Source organism: Artemia franciscana, chromosome 21 (genome assembly GCF_032884065.1).
Source record: "Artemia franciscana chromosome 21, ASM3288406v1, whole genome shotgun sequence".
Lineage (NCBI taxonomy): Eukaryota > Metazoa > Arthropoda > Branchiopoda > Anostraca > Artemiidae > Artemia > Artemia franciscana.
This window is the reverse complement of record NC_088883.1, coordinates 2,085,781-2,110,709: the sequence shown is the minus strand read 5'-3', so window position 1 is coordinate 2,110,709 and position 24,929 is coordinate 2,085,781. Positions and strand designations below refer to the sequence as shown.

The 24,929-nt window shown below is 37.1% G+C and overlaps 1 protein-coding gene across 1 annotated transcript in view; it reads left to right on the top strand.

The window, feature by feature from the left end:
- Positions 1-24,929, top strand: part of LOC136040585 (nuclear receptor coactivator 7-like) — a 254,488-nt gene that overhangs the window by 174,126 nt on the left and 55,433 nt on the right. Inside the window, exons 9-11 of the mRNA XM_065724830.1 lie at positions 463-602; positions 17,083-17,263; positions 23,796-23,925. Coding sequence (XP_065580902.1) covers positions 463-602; positions 17,083-17,263; positions 23,796-23,925 — 451 coding nt within the window. The remainder of the gene's footprint in view (positions 1-462; positions 603-17,082; positions 17,264-23,795; positions 23,926-24,929) is intronic.

The following is a 24,929-nucleotide window of genomic DNA, read 5'->3' as shown; positions in this document are numbered from 1 at the left end:
AATGTCGACATTCACAGGTAAATGTTTGAAATTCCTTTTTCTCTGCTTCGATTCTATTAGCTATGCAAGTCAGCTTTTTCTGTCTTATGCAACCTATGATGACAAAATTTAAAGTTAGGTTAAATTATGTTAGTTTAGATTTGGTTAGGTTAAATTTGGTTCTAAATATCAGAAATGGGTTAAAAACCTAACTTAAGCTAACCTAAACCAACCTAACCTCGCCTAACCAAATCTAATCTAACCTAATATGTCATCATCAAATCTTGCATTAAATTGAAAAAATTGACTGGCAACACTGACTAAATCCAAGGAGAAAAAAGTTATTTTGGATATTCACCGGTGAATGTCGACAATAGTTAATTTGCGTCACCGTAACATGTATACACATGCATACACAATTATTGCTCGCTCGTTTATAAAGATAGTATCTAGCAGCTCACATTTTATTCCTTTTCTTTAAAGGATGAGTTTTGGAAGTTCATCAGTGGAGTCATTTGGTGAGTCCGAAACTGAAAGTGAATTGCCGAGGCACTGCGAAAGAACCAAATTGAAATCTTTAAAAGAATCAGAAGCATTTTCAGAAAAATTTACTTCTATGGATGGTAAATTTTTTATTCTATTTTAAATTACTGTCAAAATATTCACTTTACAAGAGGAGTGTTGAAACTTAGGAACTGATGCAAAGGAGAAAGATTTACACCTTTAAAGTACCTAATATATATGAATTTGCTCTAGACCACAGTGGATTGTTCTCTGCTTGGCTGCTTGGTGGTGCCAGGTTTTTGCAAATGGTGCCAGGTGGTGTAAATGAGCAAGGGTGGAGGAGGGGCAGTCCCACTCATGTACAGAAATGATTCTGTTTGTTTGAAATATTAATTTTATGGCTTATTTTCAGTTGAAAAAACAAATATATTTTTTTTATTTAATAAGAATAAAGTATCCAGCATCAATCTTAACATCATCAGGATCCTCCATATCAGAGAAGTCTTCATTTTCACATACATTTTTTGGTTCATTGACATCAAAATCTGATTGGCTCACTTATCTCTCTATATATAAAAATGTAGTGTCCGTTACATTATCGTTATTACCGTTACACGAGCTCAAAAAATTGGGGCTCTTTTTAAATTTTATTAAATTGCTTAAAATTTAAAAATTGGTAATTGCACAAATATTTCCATATATTTTGACAATGGATTAAAGCAATTCGAAAACCTTAAAACTGAAAACTAAACCAATATACGTCATCAATTCGATCCAAAAATGACAGCGTTGCCGGGACCCAGAACACAAGGGACAATGAGAATCCATAAGAATGCCTATGGATTCTCACTATGTGGATTCCATGAGAATCCACACGCGGCAGAAGCCTGCCGCGTGCCATGCTGGGGCCCGCGGGGACTGGTGACAAAGCCGCCGGGACCCAGTACTGTCCGTGGTTAGAACACAAGGGACAGTGAGAATGCATATATAGAAGCCTGCCGCGTGCCATGATGGGGCCCGGCGGCAAAGCCGCCGTCACCCAGCACTGTCTGTGGTTAGAACACAAGGGACAATGAGAATCCATATATAGAAGCCAGCCGCGTGCCATGATGGGGCCCGGTGGCGAAGCCGCCGGGACCCAGCTAGTATATATATAAAAATGTAGTGTCCGTTACACTATCTTCATCGTCATGTCCGTTACAATATATAAAAAAAAGCTAACCAAAAAAAACTTAAAAGAATTAAAAACTATCTTTTATAAAAAAAAACTGAAAAAAGAAAAAATAATTAAAAGAAAGCTAAAAAAGGAAAAAAACTAAAAAAAAATAAAAAAAAATAAAAAAAAAAAGAAAAACTAAAAAAAAATAGAGAAAACAACTAAAAAAGAAAAAAAAAATTGACTAAGAAAACTAAAAAAGAAATAGAAACTAAAAATAAGGAAAAACTAAAAAAACTAAAAAAAAAAGAAAACTAAAAGACAGACAAAAACTAACGAAAAAGAAAAAAAACGAAGCCGCCGGGACCCAGCACTGTCTACGGTTAGAACACAATGAGAATCCATATATAGAAGCCTGCCGCGTACCATGCTGGGTCCCAGCGGCCAACCCGCCGGGATCCAGCTAGTTTTTAATAATTTTAAACTTGACTAAAGTACATTTAACATTAAATTCATTTTAAATAAGTTATATTAAAGTATCCAGATATATAATATCTAATGTAGGTCTATGCGTGTCTTTCTCTCCTATATGTATTACTATAAGCCTACTGTTTATCTGATTGCAAAGAAACTGAAGTTGTTGAGTCCACTTTTGCAATGATTTTTAGGCATAACATTTTAAATTATGATATGACGTGAGTGTAACCGAAGTGAAACGCCTTTATTAACCGTTATAAAGCCTCAGAAGTAAGTAGATAGTGTAAGCTTATGAGTATATTCATGCAATTTTAGCATTATTTTCAACAGAAATCCATACTGAGCTGGATACAGCACCAAGGCTGTATCCAGGAAAGCTTTTACTGGGTTTGATCCCCCTCTCCGAATATGTGCAAAAAAGCACATAATCAAGTTTTGATGCTTTCTGAAATTTCTCTTTTTGTGAAACGTAATTTACGAAAATCCCCCCTTCCCCAAACAAAAATCCTAAAATAGCTTTGGTGGAGAGAGAGAGAGAGAGAGAGAGAGAGAGAGAGAGAGAGAGAGAGAGAGAGAGAGAGAGAGAGAGAGAGAGAGAGAGAGAGAGAGAGAGAGAGAGAGAGAGAGAGAGAGAGAGAGAGAGAGAGAGAGAGAGAGAGAGAAGATAGGTTTATTTAAACAACATCGTAGCTAACAGCTAATTTGCGTTGCTTCACTATGCTAAATAACAAACTAACACAAAAAAAGAAGAAAATATCACTCGGCTTGCGTGGCGGTTTGTGCGTAGAAGTAGTTCTACTGTGAACAGTGCTGACATCTAAAAAAAGGGACGTAGCAGTATCTAGTGGCTTCGTCAGAAGAGTAAAAGTCACCAAGTTAGAAAAAGTAGATGGCGCCACTGTATACAGGGGTGAAGAAAGGTCAAATAAAGTATCTTTCCTGTACTTAATTTGCATATTGATGGCACAGAAAACTGTCAGGATAGTCACTGTTTTAACTGGTGACGCCATTGACGAACCAGCACACATATATTGGGCACTATTGAGCTAAACTTGGTAGATGGGCTCTGCAGCTGTGCTAGCGCAACAGCGCCATCTACCAAAAACTGAGTACATTAGCTCTCTTAAAAGCATTAAGGAAGTATTTATTGAATGATGAAATATAGTTTATATATTATTTTTGGCAATAATATTATCTCTTTATTTCTTTTTTTTGTGAGTAGAGTATAATGAGAGAGAGCATTTTGTTTTTTTTATGGTTGAATAATCAGTTGAGCGTAAAAGGGCTGCTGCTGACTTTTATCAGGTGCTTTCTTGCCTTACATTGCCTGTTGTTTAAATTGATATTTATTTTTATAGCAGTTTGTAAACGAATTAGTCAGCTAGTTAATCAGTAAAGACTTTTGTGTGAGTGTGCATGTTTTTGTCAATCTTTTTAATTAAATTTATACATTCGTAAGAAAATTCTCCAAAATTAATAATTTATGTGTGAAAAAATGTTAATGGGCATCGTATTCAAACATTTTTCTTGAGTATTAATCAAGCAGTTATTTGTTATTAGAGCACTATATTTTTGCAATATATTTATATCAATTTATTACTATATATTTAATTATGTTACCATTTATGTCAATTTATTACTATATTTCTGCTATATATTACTATTCATATAAATTTATTACTATATTTCTACAATATATTACTATTCATATCAATTTATTACCATATTTCTGGAACAATCATACAGCGAACATGTTATTCTGTTATGATACCATGAATTGTTCTCACCATTATTATTCTACAATCGTAACAATAATCGATGAAAAGAGAAAACAGAAAACCTGTTTTGGAATACAGAAAAAAAAATATTTTCCGGAAGAAACAGCCAAATGAAAATAAAGTAAGTGATAGAGATAAAAGACATATTTCAAAAATAACAAAAATAATTCAATAAATAGAGTAACTTATCCCCACAAAGGATGTTTGGCCTGCAAAGAAATCATGAATATTTTTCTGCAAAGGAGAAATAATGAATAAAGTAATTTATTTAATAAGTAAATATCCTCCATTGATTCTTAGTTAAAATCAAGTAGATGCGGGAATCAAGCCATGGTTTAATTGTAGAAAAAACCAAGCCAGATAGTCCGAGTTAGTGAGAGGCAAAATCTGGCATAAAGCCAGACTTACGAAAAACCTGCAGCTAAAGCAAGGTTTAGCTAGTAATACCAGGATAATTGTGAATCTTTGGTTTTTATACCACCTTGGCAATATCGAAGCCAGGTATACAATAAGTCACAAGTATTCTTTGACCTATGTATTATTGCAGAAGAGATATAAAAAATCAGAAGGGGAATCACGAGAGGGGGCTAAAAATCCTTTTGCTTGCAGCAAAATAAATATTCAGGAATATAAAAGAATGTAATGAATATAAAAAATAAAGAAATAAGTATTTTAAAAAGGATCAAGAAAATCTTGATATTTTGCCTATTTTAGTTGGCTAATAAAAATCGATATTTTGCCAATAAAAGAAATGCAACGATTAGGGGTGTGATAACTTGATGGTGCAGAACAGTGGTTCCCAACCTTTTTCGGTCCGCTTACCCCTAGTCAAGGCCCAAAAAGTTTGCGTATTCCTTTCTTGAGAATCGTTGTTTTACTTTTTTCTTAACTAAAATCAGATTTTCAAAAACACGAGATTTATTGTCCAATATGACGGTGCTTAAATGTACGTACAAAATCAATGAGAAACTTGAGGCTGCTTTTTTGCTAAAATATTATCAAATCTTGGCTCGATGTCACTAACGGCAATTATAAGGTCATTTTGTACACTCAGTCTGTTTCTGTGTTTGGTTTTGATCAATGACATTGTCGAAAATGACACTTCACAAAGGTAAGTGGACCCGAATGGTAACAAAGCAGACATGGCGATTTCACTTAGTTCCTTGTATTCTCCTTTCGCCTCCAGCCAAAACTGGGAAACAGTTACATTTTGGAATTTCAGTTCTAAGGCGCGATCGCTGGCAAGTTCGATCAGATTCTCTGTAAGCTTGTCACTAAGACCGGAGCTTGAGGTCACGTCTTCAACAAATGGATTTTGGATCCAATCCTGCGTTCTATCTTGGTTCATAATCGATGGGAAATATGACACAAGTTCATCTCGCAACTTTGTCAGATGCTCCCGAATACAATCACAGATTGTGCTGAGGTTATCAATTTCACTATCGTCCGCAAACTTGTCAAGGGTCGGGAAGACACTAACGCTGTTTCTTTGAACCTTTTTAAGCCAGAACTCCAATTTCTTGATGAAAGCACACATCTTCGAATTCAGGGAGAGTTCGTCCGTCCGGAAACCTTGCATTGACAGATTCAAGTCATTCAGTTTGTCGAAAATATCCGCAAGATAGGCCAGCCTGCAGACCCAGTCCTGGTTTTCAAAAAGTGAACTGAATGCAGATTTTTGCTCCAGAAGAAACATATGAACTTCTTGTCGAAGCTCGAAAAGTCTGTTTAAAATCTTCCCACGAGACAACCAGCGAACTTCTGTGTGCAGAAGTAAATGTTGATGTTCTGAACCCATCTCTTGGCACAGCAACTTGAACATTCTTGAGTTCAGTGGTCGGGCTTTGATGAAGTTGATCACTTTTACAGCCTCGTTGAGGGTCTCGTGCAGATGTGCGTTCATCCTTTTCGATGCAAGAGCTTGCCTGTGAATGATGCAGTGCAACCACTTCACCTTTGGATTTTTCTTCCTTATCCAGGCCATGAGCCCATTATTCTTCCTTGTTAGGGCGGCAGCTCCATCACTGCAAACTGATAGACACCAGTCCCACAAGATGCCCCCTTCTGCGAAGAATTTGTCAATCACCTTGAATAGTTCTTCTCCTGTTGTTCTTGACTGTAGGTTTTGACAAAACAGAATATTTTCTCTTATGTCAGAACAATCTTGATATCGAACAAAGACGATCACCTGGGTTTCACCTGACACATCCGTGCTTTCGTCAAGCTGTAACGCAAACATCTTCGTCAACTTTATTTGCTCAATAACCTGCATGACAATATCGCTTGCAATGTCTTCTATCCTTCTTGAAATGGTATTGTTCGACACAGGTATAGACTGAAGGGCAGTAGCAGTTTTCGTGTCAAACATTATTTCACTGACTTTCACTAGTGCTGGTAATATCAGACATTCGGCGATGGTGTGCGGTTTTTTCTGTTTTGAAACTAAATATGAAACAGCATACGAAGCCCGGAGAGCCTTTGAAGAAACTGATGCCACTTTTGCAATTTCCAAACAGTTACTAGCGAATGCTTCTTGTTTACGCTTGAAAAACTCTATGGGCTTACCGACATGAGAAGGGTGCACAGTACTGAGATGCCGGGTCATATGCGCAGGTTTCATGGAACTGTTGGCCAAGACTTGACCACAAAGAACGCACTGTGCATTCACTGGATCAGAATTTGTCGCACTAAATCCGAGCCCTAGGTATTCTGACAAATATCGACGCACTTTGACCGATGATTCGTCATATTTCTTCTTCTTAGGTGCAGGTTCAGAGTTTTGGGTACCATCATTCGGCTTCTTGTTATTCCTGATCAGGAATCTATCCATCTTTGTTTGCAACCACAATTCACGAACTTCGTGTTTCAACAGATGACAAGATACTGAACTCGCTGAGTTTAAATCGAGACCTTACGGCTATGGAGAAAAATTAGCATCGAGACCTTACGGCTATGGAGAAAAATTAGCGGGTTACTGAAAGCGAAAGTTTTGAAAATGAGTCTGAAATTACGTACAATGGGTTATGTTATCTGATTTTGAGGGAAATGTTGGAACTGAGTAAGAAACAAGTTTTAAAGATGTAGACTAAATTAATTTTGGGACCTTCGCGTACCCCCTGCGAGGGTTTCGCGTACCCCCTGGGGTACGCGTACCAACGGTTGGGAACCACTGGTGCAGAAGACCTTTTTGCTTATTACGAAAAAAAACTGTTGAGAAAACATCAATATTTTGCCAAAGATAATTATTATTAGTAAAATATCGATGTTTTTGAATTTTCAACTCGAAATCAAAATGTCAAAATAAAAATTAAATAAAAATATATATAAGAAATATCGATGTAAACAAAAAACTTATGGCGGATATCTTGGTATCCAATACTTGTTCTGAGACAATTGAGTCTTGCTTATTAAAAATATGCAAACCGTTTGTCTTCCACTGTTTTTAAGATTTCCAATATTAACCATTTGTGTATGTTTGACATTGTGTCAAGAAAAACAACTCGCAGAGAAGTTACAGTATAACACATTTTGCCGAATAGATTATTGATTAATATAAACTATGGAGCAGCATTTAGTTTAAGATTAGCTTGAATGTACTGGCTGTTGACTTGAGTTTCTTCTGAGCATTGACATGTTCGGCTGAAGCATCCATCAGTAGTCAGTCAAGATTGTGGCACCCCATCACCGAGATGTTGTGATGAAAATGTTCGCCATGTTCATCACTGACAAAACCTAAGTTCTCAGGAAATAAGTCGAGGAGATGAATTTTGAAGGATATGTTGCAACCAATCAAGGTCTTCGCACGAATGTACAGAAGATTAAGAACATGATTTTTGAAAAAGGGGAAGTTCCTAGCAATTTTAGGAAAACCTTCATCAAACCACTGTAAAAAGAAGAATGTAAAAAGAAAGGTGATAAGAGTGAGTGTGCCAATTATCGAGGCATTAGTCTGGTCTCTGTAGGTAGCAAATCACTTAGTAATATGATACTTTTTAGACTGAGAGATGCTGTAGACAAAGTTCTAAGAGAAGAACAGTTTGGTTTTAGAAAAGGTAGAAGGTGTGTCGACCAATTTTTCATTCTTAGGTTATTAATTGGGAAGTGCCTGAGTTATCAAATACCTTTGGTTCTCAGTTTTATAGATTATGAGCAAGCGTTCTATTCTGTTAATAGAAGAGCTTTAACAAAGGTTTTAGCCTTGTACGGCATACCGAACAAATACATTAAAGTGATTAGTGCTATGTACGAGAATAACACTGCTGCGGTTAACTAGAAAATGAAGTTAGCAGCTGGTTTCGTATTAAATCACGAGTTAAGCAGGGTTGGATTTTCCCTTTTATGTGGATCATTTTGATTGATTTTGAAAACAAATGTTAAGAAGAGTAAGTCACAAAGGCTAGGAATAAGCGACGATGAAAAGGTTGTGCTGGGTAACGAAAAGATTGATCAGGTGGAAAGCTTCACTTACCTTGGTAGTATTGTGTATAAAGACGGTGGGAGCAGTCAAAATGTCAAAAGTAGAATAGCCAAGGCTCTGGGTGTTTTTTTTTTTTTTTTTTTTTCACAGTAAAAATAAGTTTGGAAGAATAAGAAGATAAGTCTACAAACAAAGATTAAAATCTTGGAAGCTACTGTGATGACAGTGGTTCAATATGGCTCTGAAGCATTGGCACTACAAAATGCAGATGAAGATTTGCTAGATGGATGCATGGCTGACTGGCCGTATTTCAAACAGTAGACTATGCAAAAAGTGTGTTCTAATAGTGCTATGTAGAGCTATCGTGAGAGAAAGGTTGAGAGAGCTAGGGCGCGTTCTATGGGTGAAGGATGACAGATTACCAAAGATTGTTCTTTTCGCCCAACCGTCTAGGGCTAAACGGAAAACAGAGTTTCCGCGATTGGGTTGGGAGATTGTCATAAAGAAAGTTTTAAAGGAAATAGGAACTTCCTGGGAGGGTGTAAAGAGGGAGGCTGTGAATAAATTGGGTTGGAGAAGGAGTGTGCGTTGCTGTGTTGGACTGAGGCGGCTTGTTGCTGCGGTGAGTTGTTGGTACCTGTAGTATTGTTATTATTTTCAAGGAAATGGGCTACAACAAACTTGAACAACAACCATGCGTCTTTTCCAGTACTGCCGAGTAAGTCTACGAAGTGACTGTCTGCAATTGTTTTCTTTGTTGTTGGACCTTTTAACATATCTTCTTTCACTTTCGCATCACTCAACTTTGATAAGTTATTGAATAGGTGCCGAATAGCATCTGAGTTCTTGTCTAGTGCCTTCACGATTTTCTTTATTAGCCCTGGATTTCTACACAGTGGAGGTAAGATAACTTTATCATGCTTATCCAACTCACACGAAGATCCTTCTTGCTACCTGGCTGTATTTCACCTCTGATGTATTTCATTTCTTCTCATATAGTGGTCCTTCCTATCTCTGCTGTCCCACTTATAGATAAAGCAGCAGTACTTGGTGTACCTGTCAGCATTCCCTCGAGGATAGTGGTTATTTTTAAATCGCCACAGGTATTCCAGCTGTAATCGCAATAGTGAATATTTTCCTAAAGTAGCGACATCTTTCATGCGTCGCTTTTAGACGGGTAGAATACCCGAGAGGTATAAATGCATACACTGTCCCATTATGTAATAATACAGCCTTCCAAGTTGCTTCTGAGGAATCAATAACCAGTCACCATGCTTCAGTGTTCTGCCCTGATGCTTGACAAAAGACCTTGGACGTGTGCGATGCATACATGTTTCTATTATATAATAATCCAAGTTGCTTATGAGGAATCAATAAACAGTTGCCATGCTTTAGTGCTATGTTCTGTCCCGATGCTTGACAAAAGACCTTGGATGTGTGCGATGCATACATGTTTCTATTCTATAATAATCAAAGTTGCTTCTGAGGAATCAATAAACAGTTGCCATGCTTCAGTGTTCTGCCCTGATGCTTGACAAAAGACCTTGGACGTGTGCGATGCATACATGTTTCTATTATATAATAATCCAAGTTGCTTATGAGGAATCAATAAACAGTTGCCATGCTTTAGTGCTATGTTCTGTCCCGATGCTTGACAAAAGACCTTGGATGTGTGCGATGCATACATGTTTCTATTATATAATAATCCAAGTTGCTTATGAGGAATCAATAAACAGTTGCCATGCTTTAGTGCTATGTTCTGTCCCGATGCTTGACAAAAGACCTTGGATGTGTGCGATGCATACATGTTTCTATTATATAATAATCCAAGTTGCTTATGAGGAATCAATAAATAGTTGCCATGCTTTAGTGCTATGTTCTGTCCCGATGCTTGACAAAAGACCTTGGATGTGTGCGATGCATACATGTTTCTATTATATAATAATCCAAGTTGCTTATGAGGAATCAATAAACAGTTGCCATGCTTTAGTGCTATGTTCTGTCCCGATGCTTGACAAAAGACCTTGGATGTGTGCGATGCATACATGTTTCTATTATATAATAATCCAAGTTGCTTATGAGGAATCAATAAATAGTTGCCATGCTTTAGTGCTATGTTCTGTCCCGATGCTTGACAAAAGACCTTGGATGTGTGCGATGCATACATGTTTCTATTATATAATAATCCAAGTTGCTTATGAGGAATCAATAAACAGTTGCCATGCTTTAGTGCTATGTTCTGTCCCGATGCTTGACAAAAGACCTTGGATGTGTGCGATGCATACATGTTTCTATTATATAATAATCCAAGTTGCTTATGAGGAATCAATAAATAGTTGCCATGCTTTAGTGCTATGTTCTGTCCCGATGCTTGACAAAAGACCTTGGATGTGTGCGATGCATACATGTTTCTATTATATAATAATCCAAGTTGCTTATGAGGAATCAATAAACAGTTGCCATGCTTTAGTGCTATGTTCTGTCCCGATGCTTGACAAAAGACCTTGGATGTGTGCGATGCATACATGTTTCTATTATATAATAATCCAAGTTGCTTATGAGGAATCAATAAATAGTTGCCATGCTTTAGTGCTATGTTCTGTCCCGATGCTTGACAAAAGACCTTGGATGTGTGCGATGCATACATGTTTCTATTATATAATAATCCAAGTTGCTTATGAGGAATCAATAAACAGTTGCCATGCTTTAGTGCTATGTTCTGTCCCGATGCTTGACAAAAGACCTTGGATGTGTGCAATGCATACATGTTTCTATTATATAATAATCCAAGTTGCTTATGAGGAATCAATAAACAGTTGCCATGCTTTAGTGCTATGTTCTGTCCCGATGCTTGACAAAAGACCTTGGATGTGTGCGATGCATACATGTTTCTATTATATAATAATCCAAGTTGCTTATGAGGAATCAATAAACAGTTGCCATGCTTTAGTGCTATGTTCTGTCCCGATGCTTGACAAAAGACCTTGGATGTGTGCGATGCATACATGTTTCTATTATATAATAATCCAAGTTGCTTATGAGGAATCAATAAACAGTTGCCATGCTTTAGTGCTATGTTCTGTCCCGATGCTTGACAAAAGACCTTGGATGTGTGCGATGCATACATGTTTCTATTATATAATAATCCAAGTTGCTTATGAGGAATCAATAAACAGTTGCCATGCTTTAGTGCTATGTTCTGTCCCGATGCTTGACAAAAGACCTTGGATGTGTGCGATGCATACATGTTTCTATTATATAATAATCCAAGTTGCTTATGAGGAATCAATAAATAGTTGCCATGCTTTAGTGCTATGTTCTGTCCCGATGCTTGACAAAAGACCTTGGATGTGTGCGATGCATACATGTTTCTATTATATAATAATCCAAGTTGCTTATGAGGAATCAATAAACAGTTGCCATGCTTTAGTGCTATGTTCTGTCCCGATGCTTGACAAAAGACCTTGGATGTGTGCGATGCATACATGTTTCTATTATATAATAATCCAAGTTGCTTATGAGGAATCAATAAATAGTTGCCATGCTTTAGTGCTATGTTCTGTCCCGATGCTTGACAAAAGACCTTGGATGTGTGCGATGCATACATGTTTCTATTATATAATAATCCAAGTTGCTTATGAGGAATCAATAAACAGTTGCCATGCTTTAGTGCTATGTTCTGTCCCGATGCTTGACAAAAGACCTTGGATGTGTGTGATGCATACATGTTTCTATTATATAATAATCCAAGTTGCTTATGAGGAATCAATAAATAGTTGCCATGCTTTAGTGCTATGTTCTGTCCCGATGCTTGACAAAAGACCTTGGATGTGTGCGATGCATACATGTTTCTATTATATAATAATCCAAGTTGCTTATGAGGAATCAATAAACAGTTGCCATGCTTTAGTGCTATGTTCTGTCCCGATGCTTGACAAAAGACCTTGGATGTGTGCAATGCATACATGTTTCTATTATATAATAATCCAAGTTGCTTATGAGGAATCAATAAACAGTTGCCATGCTTTAGTGCTATGTTCTGTCCCGATGCTTGACAAAAGACCTTGGATGTGTGCGATGCATACATGTTTCTATTATATAATAATCCAAGTTGCTTATGAGGAATCAATAAACAGTTGCCATGCTTTAGTGCTATGTTCTGTCCCGATGCTTGACAAAAGACCTTGGATGTGTGCGATGCATACATGTTTCTATTCTATAATAATCCGAGTTGCTTATGAGGAATCAATAAATAGTTGCCATGCTTTAGTGCTATGTTCTGTCCCGATGCTTGACAAAAGACCTTGGATGTGTGCGATGCATACATGTTTCTATTATATAATAATCCAAGTTGCTTATGAGGAATCAATAAATAGTTGCCATGCTTTAGTGCTATGTTCTGTCCCGATGCTTGACAAAAGACCTTGGATGTGTGCGATGCATACATGTTTCTATTATATAATAATCCAAGTTGCTTATGAGGAATCAATAAACAGTTGCCATGCTTTAGTGCTATGTTCTGTCCCGATGCTTGACAAAAGACCTTGGATGTGTGCGATGCATACATGTTTCTATTCTATAATAATCCGAGTTGCTTATGAGGAATCAATAAATAGTTGCCATGCTTTAGTGCTATGTTCTGTCCCGATGCTTGACAAAAGACCTTGGATGTGTGCGATGCATACATGTTTCTATTATATAATAATCCAAGTTGCTTATGAGGAATCAATAAACAGTTGCCATGCTTTAGTGCTATGTTCTGTCCCGATGCTTGACAAAAGACCTTGGATGTGTGCGATGCATACATGTTTCTATTATATAATAATCCAAGTTGCTTATGAGGAATCAATAAACAGTTGCCATGCTTTAGTGCTATGTTCTGTCCCGATGCTTGACAAAAGACCTTGTATATGTCTTTGTCTCTCTGTCAAAATTGGTATGCTCTTGTACCTGATGATGGGAAATTAAATCTTTCGGACTTGAACCTAGCAGTTCAGCTTAGTCATTTGTTTGTTCACGACCCGTACGGTGTCACAAGGATTGTCATTATCAATCAAAGGAACATCTTCACTAGGATGGTTGTTGGAGTCTCAATTATTGAAGTTGAAGAACTTTCTGTCAGCGTCCCTTCAGTAACTGATTATTCTGTAGATGGTGATGGTATTGGACAGATGGCGGGATCATATGGCTTCGAAACTGAGGGAATATCTGGATACTTCACAGGTGCACGAGTTTTGTATGAGAAACCTTTGACACTTGTCAAACAGAATTAACAGTCCGTATTGTGGTTCCTTGGCTTACACCATATCATAGGAACTCCGAATTTCAAGTGGTTGTTCTTCTTTGTCTTCCTTATTCAACCCCTGTAAGTTGCATGCACATGTCAGATAGATGAGCTCTGCTGCCATAAACTTGTCACTGTGAACCTTCGAATCACTGAATAGTTCATATGCTCTCCTCAAACATGGTATAACGGTTTTCTGATGGCTTTGTTTGTGAGATAGTCGCACGCATATCAAAACAAAACTTGTGAGTTGATGCACCTTTTAGACGCCATTGTTTTCACTCAAAATAAAAAAAAAAGAAGTAAACGAAAGAATAGCACGACTTATATGATAGCATACTACTACCACCACTGCTACTACTACTGAAAACTCACTGCTACACCAAGCCGCCTGTGGTCACAACTGCTGTTTACGCTCCTCCTCCTTCCCAATCTATTTAAAGCCTCCTTCTTTCAATACTTCTAAGAAGTTTTTATTTCCCTTAAATTCTTTATTACTGGGAAAATTCGGCATCGCATTAAAAAAAGACAATCAACGAAAAGAAATACCATCAAAAAGGGATAACAAATTTATTGATATACTGAAAACTTGACGTAATCGAGCAAAACAATTTTCAGATTTAATTCGATATCATAGGGGTTAGAGGAGAGCCGGATTGCAGAAAAGGGAGACTGATTGCCCTTCAGTAGCTTTCGGCCTAAAAAAGGACACAAGAACTTTCAATTTTAAATCGAATGTTTCCCCTCCAAAATTTTTGAAAGGGCTCCTTCCTTTTGAGTGAACAGGAAAAAGTTTATTGTGCTTTTCTGGCCCTTTTTTGGGCTCCATTTTCAGGGGAAAAAATACAAGTTTTGGCCAATCTGAAAAATTGGCACTTTTTGTGCCCCCTTTGTTAAGGAAGGAACCAATTCTTTGAATAATTTTGTGTTTATTAGTCCCCTTGGTCCAAGTACTTACGGCTGTAAGTTTCAAATAGATCGAAAAATGTTTTTGTGGCCAACTTCCGGGCCCCTAACCGGTTCCCCTTCCCACAGTAAAATGCTGATGATCTTTTGGACCAAGATTAGGGTCCCTGAAAGTTCCAAGCCACTAGACTCCCAAGATCACACATGTCCGCCTTTTTCCCACTATAACATCTATATGTAAAGAATTGACAGTTGGCATAACTTACGGTCCTAGTTCCAGATGCTCTTGGGGTTATGTCAACTTTGGGAACAAATTTATTGGTATTTTAAATATTCCTAATAAATTCGGTACCTCAAAATGTTGATATGTTCTAAGGGGTTACAAAAGGACCATGTATCAAGAAAGCTTCTAGGACAGGGGTGTTTGCTCACCAGTCACTTGTGACTTTTAAAAAAGGTACTGGAAATCTCAATCTTCGATCGGATAAGCATCGACCGAAGTTTCTATGACCATGAGGGCCGGTTAAGGAGGGTTTCCCCTCCTGTACCGAATAAAGTATGCTCGTTTCTGTTTATCTTTACTTTCATAATAAACATATAAACCAGAAATAATCTCGGAAATCAAGAGGGATTTGAAATTAATTTCCACCTCGCCCTCCTTTCCTAGAACTAATTCTATATTTATGTGATAGCTCAACGAGAGTTGGGATGTTTTGAGATTAAATTGCACTCTTTGATGCATATGCCTCCCCCCGCCTACATAGTGATCCCCATTTTACTTTAGGGGACAATTTTCCAGGAGAGATTTACCGGGGGGGGGGCACACCCATTGCGCGTTGCTGCGATATCAAAAGAAGGGAAACTCATGGAACATTCACCTGGAAAAAAAAATTCCTGCGAAAACTAACTCTCCGTGGATAAGTCCCCCACGTGTATTGTTAACCGATCGTGTTTTTAAATTTAAAAGAATTTGAAAAATTCCCTCCGGAAAATTACACCACGCCCCCGAGGAAAATTATCCCTCCATGGAGCTTCTGCCCCATGAAATTGCCCCCCCCCTCCCCCGAGTGACATTCACTCTTGGAAATTTTCACCAAATGTAAAATAGCGATTGTATTCTTAAATTTAAAAGCATTGAAAGTTATGTCGGGTTTCTTAACTTACCGGTCAGGTGTTGTTGGAGTTGGATAATTAATGTCCAGAAAATGTTAATAGTATAATATTTGAATGGAGAAAACGTCAATTATTTGTGTTCGGGGGGTCTCCAATTTCTATCAGCGTGAAAAGTATTAAGAGTACCTAGGGGAAAGAGGAATTTTATGCCTAAAACCTTCGCAAGAGTGTACTCAGTAAATTTGAGAAGTTTCTTGGCAATCAGATGAACAGTATAGTACACTAATGCACATAGGAGACACTATATATACTTTATACTTTCACAAATATACTTTCAATTACTCGATTTATATATCTATATATCTATATATAGTTTCTTGGCTCGATATATATATATATATATATATATATATATATATATATATATATATATATAGAGAGAGAGAGAGAGAGAGAGAGAGAGAGAGAGAGAGAGAGAGAGAGAGAGAGAGAGAGAGAGAGAGAGAGAGAGAGAGAGAGAGAGAGAGAGAGAGAGAGAGAGAGAGAGAGAGAGAGAGAGAGAAATAATCAATGCAACAGCACAAACACATTAAAAAAAGAGAGAGAGAGAGAGAGATAGAAGGAAAAAGGGAAAACTGTTTTTCTAAATTAGTGATCAATATAGACCAGCACTTGAATGAGACCTTAACCCTATTCATCCATACAACCACATAGGTCAAACAGCATAGCCATACACAATCAACCATAAAGAATAATCCATGGACAGGCAGTCATGTCGTCAATAAATATAAGTCGTCATTTACCAGACAATAAAAACAGTAAAGACAAATAATTCAGAGGCAAAAACCCAACACAAGGGCTCATCAGGAGAATACACTTGCCTATAGGGTTTCGGCACTTTAAATTTTCTACCCAGTCAAGTGTTGTGCCTACCACAGAATATCCATGGCATCCCCGTGTCAGGTATCACCCCCAAAATACATGCCTATGAAAAAAAAACTAGCAAATGTAGAACAACCAAGTAACACCAAAACAAGCTTATCCTGTTAATATATTACTCTTTTTAGCAGCAATAGGTAAACTAAATGTGATAAATTTTACCAAATCACAAATATTAACTCTTTGCAAAAAACCTGAATGAACTAAACAATTATAAAATTCGTCATTACCATGTAATGACGATTACCATTTTTATATATATAAAAGACTACGAAGACTGTTTTGAAACAAATGATTCTGATTCATTTTCTTTAATGGGACTCGAGTATAATTTCCTAATGATGATGTATTTAGTGTTTTTTTTTTTCTGGGACATCAATGATTTACCTTTAGGTATGTTTGAGTCTTATGATGTTGAGCCACTAAGCTTTTCATTGGGTTAGGGCTCAAGATATAAGGCTTGGAATTCACTCGTATAAAATTCCTTCTTCCCGTTTCTTTATTGTTAATTGAAAGCCTTGCTTTATAGAATTGATGTCAAAAATTGAGTGTCACCAAAAGAGCTTGCCAATGTATCTTCACTTACAAATGGGTCAACCTGTGGACCAGAATTCCCGAACGGACTTTGAAAAGTTGAGGAAGTCTCCAATCACATCTTATGGAAAGAAACTCATCAAACCTGAATATTGGTTTGCCGTATCCTCTGATAAGTACGTTTCCCTCACTCCCCTTTCTTCTCTTTTTCTCTCTCTCTCTCTCTCACTCTTTCTCTCTCTCTCTCTCTCTCTCTCTCTCTCTCTCTCTCTTCTCTTTCTCTCTTCTTTTCTTTCTCCCCTGCCCCCCCGCTCTTTTTTCTTTATTTTTAGATCGCCAGGATGAATTATACTTTATTGTTTTTGTAATTCAGCTTTTACGCTGAGTTCGGTAGTCTACCTGACTTCTCTGAACTTATCTATCACCAAAGTTTCTTACGAAACAGTTTTTGAAAGTTTATTTTTATTACTAAGTTTTAATGTTTCGACATTTTATATTCAAAACTTTATTTGTCCTTGGATTCTTTATTAAGTCTGTATTAATTCAAACCCCTAAACCCTCCCCTGACACTCCTCGAATTTTACCCCTTCCGTAATTAACTATGTTTCTCGTACAGAGAACTTTGAAAATGAAATCTAGATATATAAACAATTAATTATATTATTATTTTTTATTTGATTTTTAATTTAAAAAAAAACTCCATGTGCAGTTGTGCAGTTTTTAGTTGAAACAGGGGCCAAAAAGAGGGGGTAAAAATCAATAAAAAACAAGCTAAGACATTCGACGCTCAAGAAGGTGTAGATTTCCTGCGAAAATGTAGGCCTAGTTGTCTCTAGGAGTCAGCAAATTATTGGTGTAGAATTTTTACGAACGAAAACAATCGTCAAATATAACTAATTAGATTTACTTATTTTTTATCAGTTGGCATTCTGCCCTAAAAATGTAATATTTTTGAATAATACATTCATTCATTCATTCTACCCTAAGAATTTAATAATTTTGAATAATCTTATGAAATCACGATTTGACTAATTTTACTAATTAGATTTACTTATTTGTTATCAGTGTATTTGATTCGCTTCTCCACGAGGAGAATATATTTGACTAGGGTCTTGCCGGTGTTGATCCCTGCATCCTAGCCCCGCTGGCTGACATGTATGGAAATCTTAAAGTGGAACTTATGCTCCCTCTACTAGCTAAAGAGTGTACTAGTCTCTCATGTCATTCTGCTTTTTCTCCACGTGGAAATCCCCTTGTCCCAGTAAAGAAGGGGGTAAGACAAGGTGCTAGTTCGTCCCCGATAATATTTAATAACAGTATTGTAAGGCCACAATCAAAGTCACTTATGACTTGTATTCTGCGTGGTATTGCTTTGTCTTTGATTGGTTATGCAGATGATGTGCTGAACCTTAACCGGTCTCTGCATGGCTGGAAGCTTGTTCTATTAATTTGCAACAAGAGAGTGCCCATAATGGACTCCAGTTTAATGCTGAAAAATCTGAAGTGCTGCTTTTTAACTAGAAATCAGATGCTGGCTGGAGCATCGCACTTGGTGATTCTATTGTTGAGCTTGTGGATTATATTGTATATCTGAGCCTCTCTATTTGACGGTCAATACTAGAGACACGGCGGTTACTGCTCTGTCATTTTCAGGAGGGGTCTTCTTGTGGCAAATAAGGAGGGGTCTTCTTGTGGCAAATAAGGAAGGGTCTTCTTGTGGCAAATAAGGAGAGGTCTTCTTGTGGCAAATAAGGAGGGGTCTTCTTGTGGCAAATAAGGAGGGGTCTTCTTGTGGCAAATAAGGAGGGGTCTTCTAGTGGCAAATAAGGAGGGGTCTTCTTGTGGCAAATAAGGAGGGGTCTTCTTGTGGCAAATAAGGAGGGGTCTTCTAGTGGCAAATGAGGAGGGGTCTTTTTGTGGCAAATAAGGAGGGGTCTTCTTGTGGTAAATAAGGAGGGGTCTTCTTGTGGCAAATAAGGAGGGGTCTTCTTGTGGTAAATAAGAAGGGGTCTTCTTGTGGCAAATAAGATGGAGTCTTCTTGTGGTAAATAAGGAGGGGTCTTCTAGTTGCAAGTAAGGAGGGGTCTTCTTGTGGCAAATAAGGAGGGGTCTTCTAGTGGCAAATAAGGAGGGGTCTTCTTGTGGCCAATAAGGGTGTCTTCTTGTGGTAAATAAGGAGGGGTCTTCTTGTGGCAAATAAGGAGGGGTCTTCTAGTGGCAAATAAGGAGGGGTCTCCTTGTGGCAAATAAGGAGGGGTCTTCTAGTGGCAAATAAGGAGGGGTCTTCTTGTGGCAAATAAGGAGGGGTCTTCTTGTGGTAAATAAGGAGGGGTCTTCTTGTGGCAAATAAGGATGGGTCTTCTAGTGGCAAATAAGGAGGGGTTTTCTTGTTGCAAATAAGGAGGGGTCTTCTTGTGGTAAATAAGGAGGGGTCTTCTAGTGGCAAATAAGGAGGGGTCTTCTTGTGGCAAATAAAGAGGGGTCTTCTTGTGGCAAATAGGCGGAAGTTTGAGCGTCGCTTGTTGCCCCAGTTGTGGTTTATGGCCTCAACTATCTGTTTGCCTCAATTATCCAGCTATGGTTTGCCTCATTATCTGTACCTTAGTCCATTTTGGCGCTTTTTTACGGCTACCGATGAACTGAAATTACGCTTAATGTACTACAACTATGCAAAGTTTTTGCTGCGTTTACCACCGTGGACGAGCAATAGGTATGTTACGCGCCTGTACAGTGTTACCAACTACGAAGAAGCAATTCTGTCGCAAATTGACCGATATAATTCATCAGTCAAGACCCACCCGTGGGTCAATGTTTTACAGCAGTAGTATGCATCTGTTTTGTTTGTGTCAGATGGATTAGTGTCTTGTGTGTTTTTTTTTGTGCTCCATCTGTTTTTCCATTGATAGGTATTAAATACATTCGTCCATGCATTCTATCCTAAGAATCTAATAAGTTTTGAATAATCTTATGAAATCACGATTTTGAGAAAAACCTAAAATGGGTCCAGTGACGAAAAAATGATTTTAGTTTATGTCCCTCATGCTCTAATGAAAAACAAGATTTCAAGAGAAAGACATCAGCTTTAGAGAAAATTGAAATCTCCACAATTTAATAAAATTTACTAATACTAATTTATTAATTTTAACTAATTAGATTTACTTATTTACTATCAGTGTGGCATTCTGCCCTAAGATTTTAATAATTTTTGAATAATCTTATGAAATCACGATTTTCAGAAATAAACCTAAAATGGGTCCAGTGGAACAAAATGATTTTAGTTTAATATTCCTAGTACTCGAATGAAAAACAATATTTCAAGAGAAAGATATCAGTTGTACAGAAAATTGACATCTCCACAATTCAATAAAATTTACTAATACTAATTTACTAATTTTAACTAATTATATTTACTTATTTATTAGCAGCGTGGTATTCTGCCCTAAAAATTTAGTAATTCTGAATTATCTTATGAAATCATGATTCTCAGAAATAAACCTAAAATAGGTCCAGTGGAACAAATGATTTTAGTTTAATATCCCTAGTACTCTAATGGAAAACAAGATTTCAAGAGAAAGATATCAGCTTTAGAGGAAGTTGACATCTCCACAATTCAATAAAATTTACTAATTCCCTTATAATTGGGTTCTGTTCTTTTTCTCTGAAAATTAATTGAGTTTCTCCTCTGGTTGTTGTCTTTCTATAGACCTCAACGGACGATCAATGATGTTCTTGAAGGTCGTAAATGTTGTCGTAATTCTACAGAATCAGGGATAAGTTCTCCTTCCCCTAATTCACGATGAATTATCTGATAGATTTTGCTACAAATGTAATTTTTCTAGTCATTCCCCAAGATTGTTTCATCACTATTATCTAATTAGTTCTTAATTATTGGAAATGTCTAGGCATATTATTATAATTATCCAAATAGAAATAGTTTCTTCTCTCCCTATTTTTTCTGGTTTTCCTTTCCCTTGAATCTTTTGCTGTCTTACTTTTGCTGCCTTGTGTCATTATTTTGCTCATTCCTGGCATAATATAGCTCTTTGATTTTCTTTGAAAAACTTCTCTCGTGGAAAAAGTATTTTAAACTTAGTTTTTTAGATTTTTGTTCATTTTTTAGTGACCTAGTCTTTTTCATGGCAAAAAATATTGTATATCTTTCCAGTTTTCTTCTATAAGAATCCATAGTAAGGGTTGCTGTTCGTATGTTGGAGAAACTTTTTCAACAGTTTTTAATCCTGACACAAGCATACTTTTTTATTTAATTTTATATTTCTGAAGTTGACCTGAAAAATAAAACTTAATATCACTCCCGATTCTATTTATGCTCTTTGACAACCAGGATAAACTTACACTCTTTTAATTTATTTAAATTGTAAGAGCAGAAGTAGTACTAGTAGTATCCCCAAAAGTTAGAACTCAATCCCCCTAGTCGTTCTCGATATTTTACTGAGGTGTATTATTAGCAACCATTTAACACAATGCCTTTTGATTTTTTTTTTCAAAGCGATGTATAGTTTTAAAGCATAATGGGCCAGTTGCATAATTGTGGGGGTTTGACATACCTAATATCTCTAAAGATATAGTTGCTGGGCCGTTCTACTATGCTGAACAAAATGGCTATCTCAAGATTTTGGACTGGAAGCGTTTGGAAAATGAATGGGCAGAATAGAAGGGCTGCTTCCCCTCCAATCTCTTGTTACTCTTAAAAAGGGCACCAAACATTCGCGTTGTAATTGGAGTGCAAGGGGTAAGACTCCCCCCTTTAAATATCTATGAAAACGTCTAAAACAAGTACAAAAAAGTGAAAACGTTTTAAATATATTTTGTTTTCAGTAAAGTGCAAATTAGGATCTGGTCTTGAGAAGGTATGGGGGTTGTCAACCCTACTCATGTCAATTTTTGTTCGTTTTGAGTTTGACTCGTTTGTTTATTGTTTGATTAAAATAAACAAAATACGTTTAAAATGTTTTAACTCTTTAAAAATTATAAAAACTTTAAGGAATGTATATCAGTAAATGTATTCTAAATTGACAATCGAAAGCTATTTTTTTTTCACTCAAGTTTAAATTATGTTCTGGTTTTGAGAAGGTATAGGGTTTTGTCAAAGACATAATTTCCAGACCTTTAAACTACACTGAACAAAATGGCTATCTCAAAATTTTTGTTAGATGTGTTTTGGCAATTGATGGGCGTGGGGGGAGGGGCTTGTTGCCCTTCAATCACTTTTCACTAATAAAAAGGACAATAGCCCTTTCACTTTCCAATCGAATGAGCCTTTTTCGAAGTTTTTACGACAGCAAATTGCCACCTCAAATTTTCTATCATTTGTATTTCGGGAAAATACAAAATTCGGGGGGTGGATATCAACCCTCTGATAACTCTGAATCTTAAAAAGATTGCCCTTTCTATATATACCTTACACGCCCCCAGGAAATAGCTTATAACCCTTTTCCTAAGGGTTGGGGGGGTGTCATCCTTGATGACTTAATTTGCGCACCTTTCAATTACGTTGAACAAAATGGCTATCCTAAAATTTTTATTGAATGCGTTCTGGGAAACGTGGGTGAGGGAGAGAGGTTAGTTGCCCTCCAATCACTTTTGACTATTAAAAAGGGAACTAGCCCTTTCAATTTCTAATCGAAAGAGCCCTTTTCAAAGTTTCTAGCACAACTCCTTCCCCACAACTCACCCAGATACGAAGTGACCTGGTCGAAATGCCTGGAAAATACGAGGTGTGTTGGGGGGGGGGCATCCACCCGATCACTCTGAATCTCAAAAAGGGCTCTAAAACTTCCGATTAGCAATCCAATGAGTCCCCTCAGAAGTTTATACGATCACCCTTTCTATATAAACCTGAAATGCCCCTAGGGCACAACTTACAACCCTTGCCCTGAGGGATGTGGAGGGGGGGTCATTCTCAAAGACATAACTTGAGGATCTTTCAACTACGTTTAATGAAACGGCTATCTCAAATCTTTGATTAAATGTGTTGGAAGAAATGGTGGGCGTGGGAGGTGAAATGCCTGGAAAATACGAGGTGTGTTGGGGGGGGGGGCATCCACCCTCTGATCACTCTGAATCTCGAAAAGGTCTCTAAAACTTCTGATTAGCAATCCAATGAGTCCCCTCCGAAGTTTATACGATCACCCTTTCTATATAAACCTGAAATGCCCCCAGGGTACAACTTACAACCCTTGCCCTGAGGGATGTGGAGGGGGGTCATTCTCAAAGACATAATTTGAGGATCTTTCAACGACGTTTAGCGAAATGGCTATCTCAAATCTTTGATTAAATGTGTTGGAGGTAATGGTGGGCGTGGGAGGTGGGTTAGTTGCCCACCAATCACTTTCGACTATTAAAAAGGGCATTAGCTTTTTCAATTTCCAGTCGAATGAGCCCTTTTCGAAGTTTCTACAACAAATCTTTCGATACGAAGTGCCGTGGCCTAAACAAAAGCAAAACAAAAAATAAGCATATGATATGGATCCGTTTTATTTGATGTTCACTTGTTGATGACTGAGCTAAAGAGCAATTATTGATATTTAATGAATCAGAGTAAAGTAAAATTTAATTACATAGTGGCACATCTCTACTTGTATTTATTTATAACCCGCACTATGTTTTTTTTTTCTTTTTTTTTTTTTTAGTGCGTACATTTGATGTTATGTGTATGTTATCGATATTTAAATTCTAATTTTGTTTCAGAGTGGAGTCAGTGTGTCGCTTCTTCCTCCTTTGGGCTCCCGGCCTTTACGGAGATCCTAGTGATGTTGACCCCTCAGACAGACCGGAATTAGACCCACTTATTGACGAACTTTTTATTTCAGATGAGGAGGTTTGTCTCCTTTATTGTATGTTTTCCTCTATTCTCCTTTTATATATACATGTTTCAAAAAATCATTTTCCTGGTATTTTTGTTTTCCTATGCCCACATTCAAGGATAGTTTTCCAAGATCTGTGGTAATTTATTGGTTAAGTTTCACTTCATATCTTAATAAAGTGGTATTTCCAAAATCCAAGATTTTATTTTGTGGGATAAATATTTTGTTTCATATTAAATTAATTTCTGCTTAATTGGACAGGTTACCACACCTTAATTTAAAGCGGTCTGTTATTATAGTTTATTTCATTGTGTTGCGAGAGCAGCACTTATGGTTTTTGCTTGTCCTTGAGCCAGAGCCTATAGTGTGTGAAGTGAAGTGGGATTTTGTAGCCTATGTCAGAGAGAACTATCTGGAGTTGTGCAGTCAAGCTTTCGTTTCATCAAACCATGTTTTTGCTTTCGAGTGGAAAGCTCCGTTCAAGCAGGCAGGTACCACTTTCAAATTGAAGATGGATTAAGATCTATAAGTGTTAAATATATGCGACAGTTACCCGGCCCCACAGCCAATATATCTTCTTTGAGTGATAAATAGAAAAATTTACAGAAACAAAAAAGTGGCATTTTCCCGCGGGTCCGAAAGTGCTACCATCTATTGTTTCTACCCATTTATGTTCGTGATTTCAACTGAGTTTATCATTTGGTTTTTCGCACTTGGAATTGCGACAGAAAAATGGTATCAGATGTACCTTTTAAACTTTAAAAGTTCTCTCATTGCTAAAGAAATCAGAGTTTATCCTTCGCTCCTTTCTAAGTGATGACTTGGCCTACGGCAAAAAAGTCAACTTTTGAACTAGGACAAATATTTTTTTTTCGATGGCAGTCGATAGCTCTTGATAAGCTGATCAAATTATGTCATCTATTGTTTAAAGTTTTCTCTTTCAAACCGCATGCATCTTGGTATATAGTACAAGCCAAATAATGATTTTTTATTGGCTTTTGTAATTTTCGCGATTTTA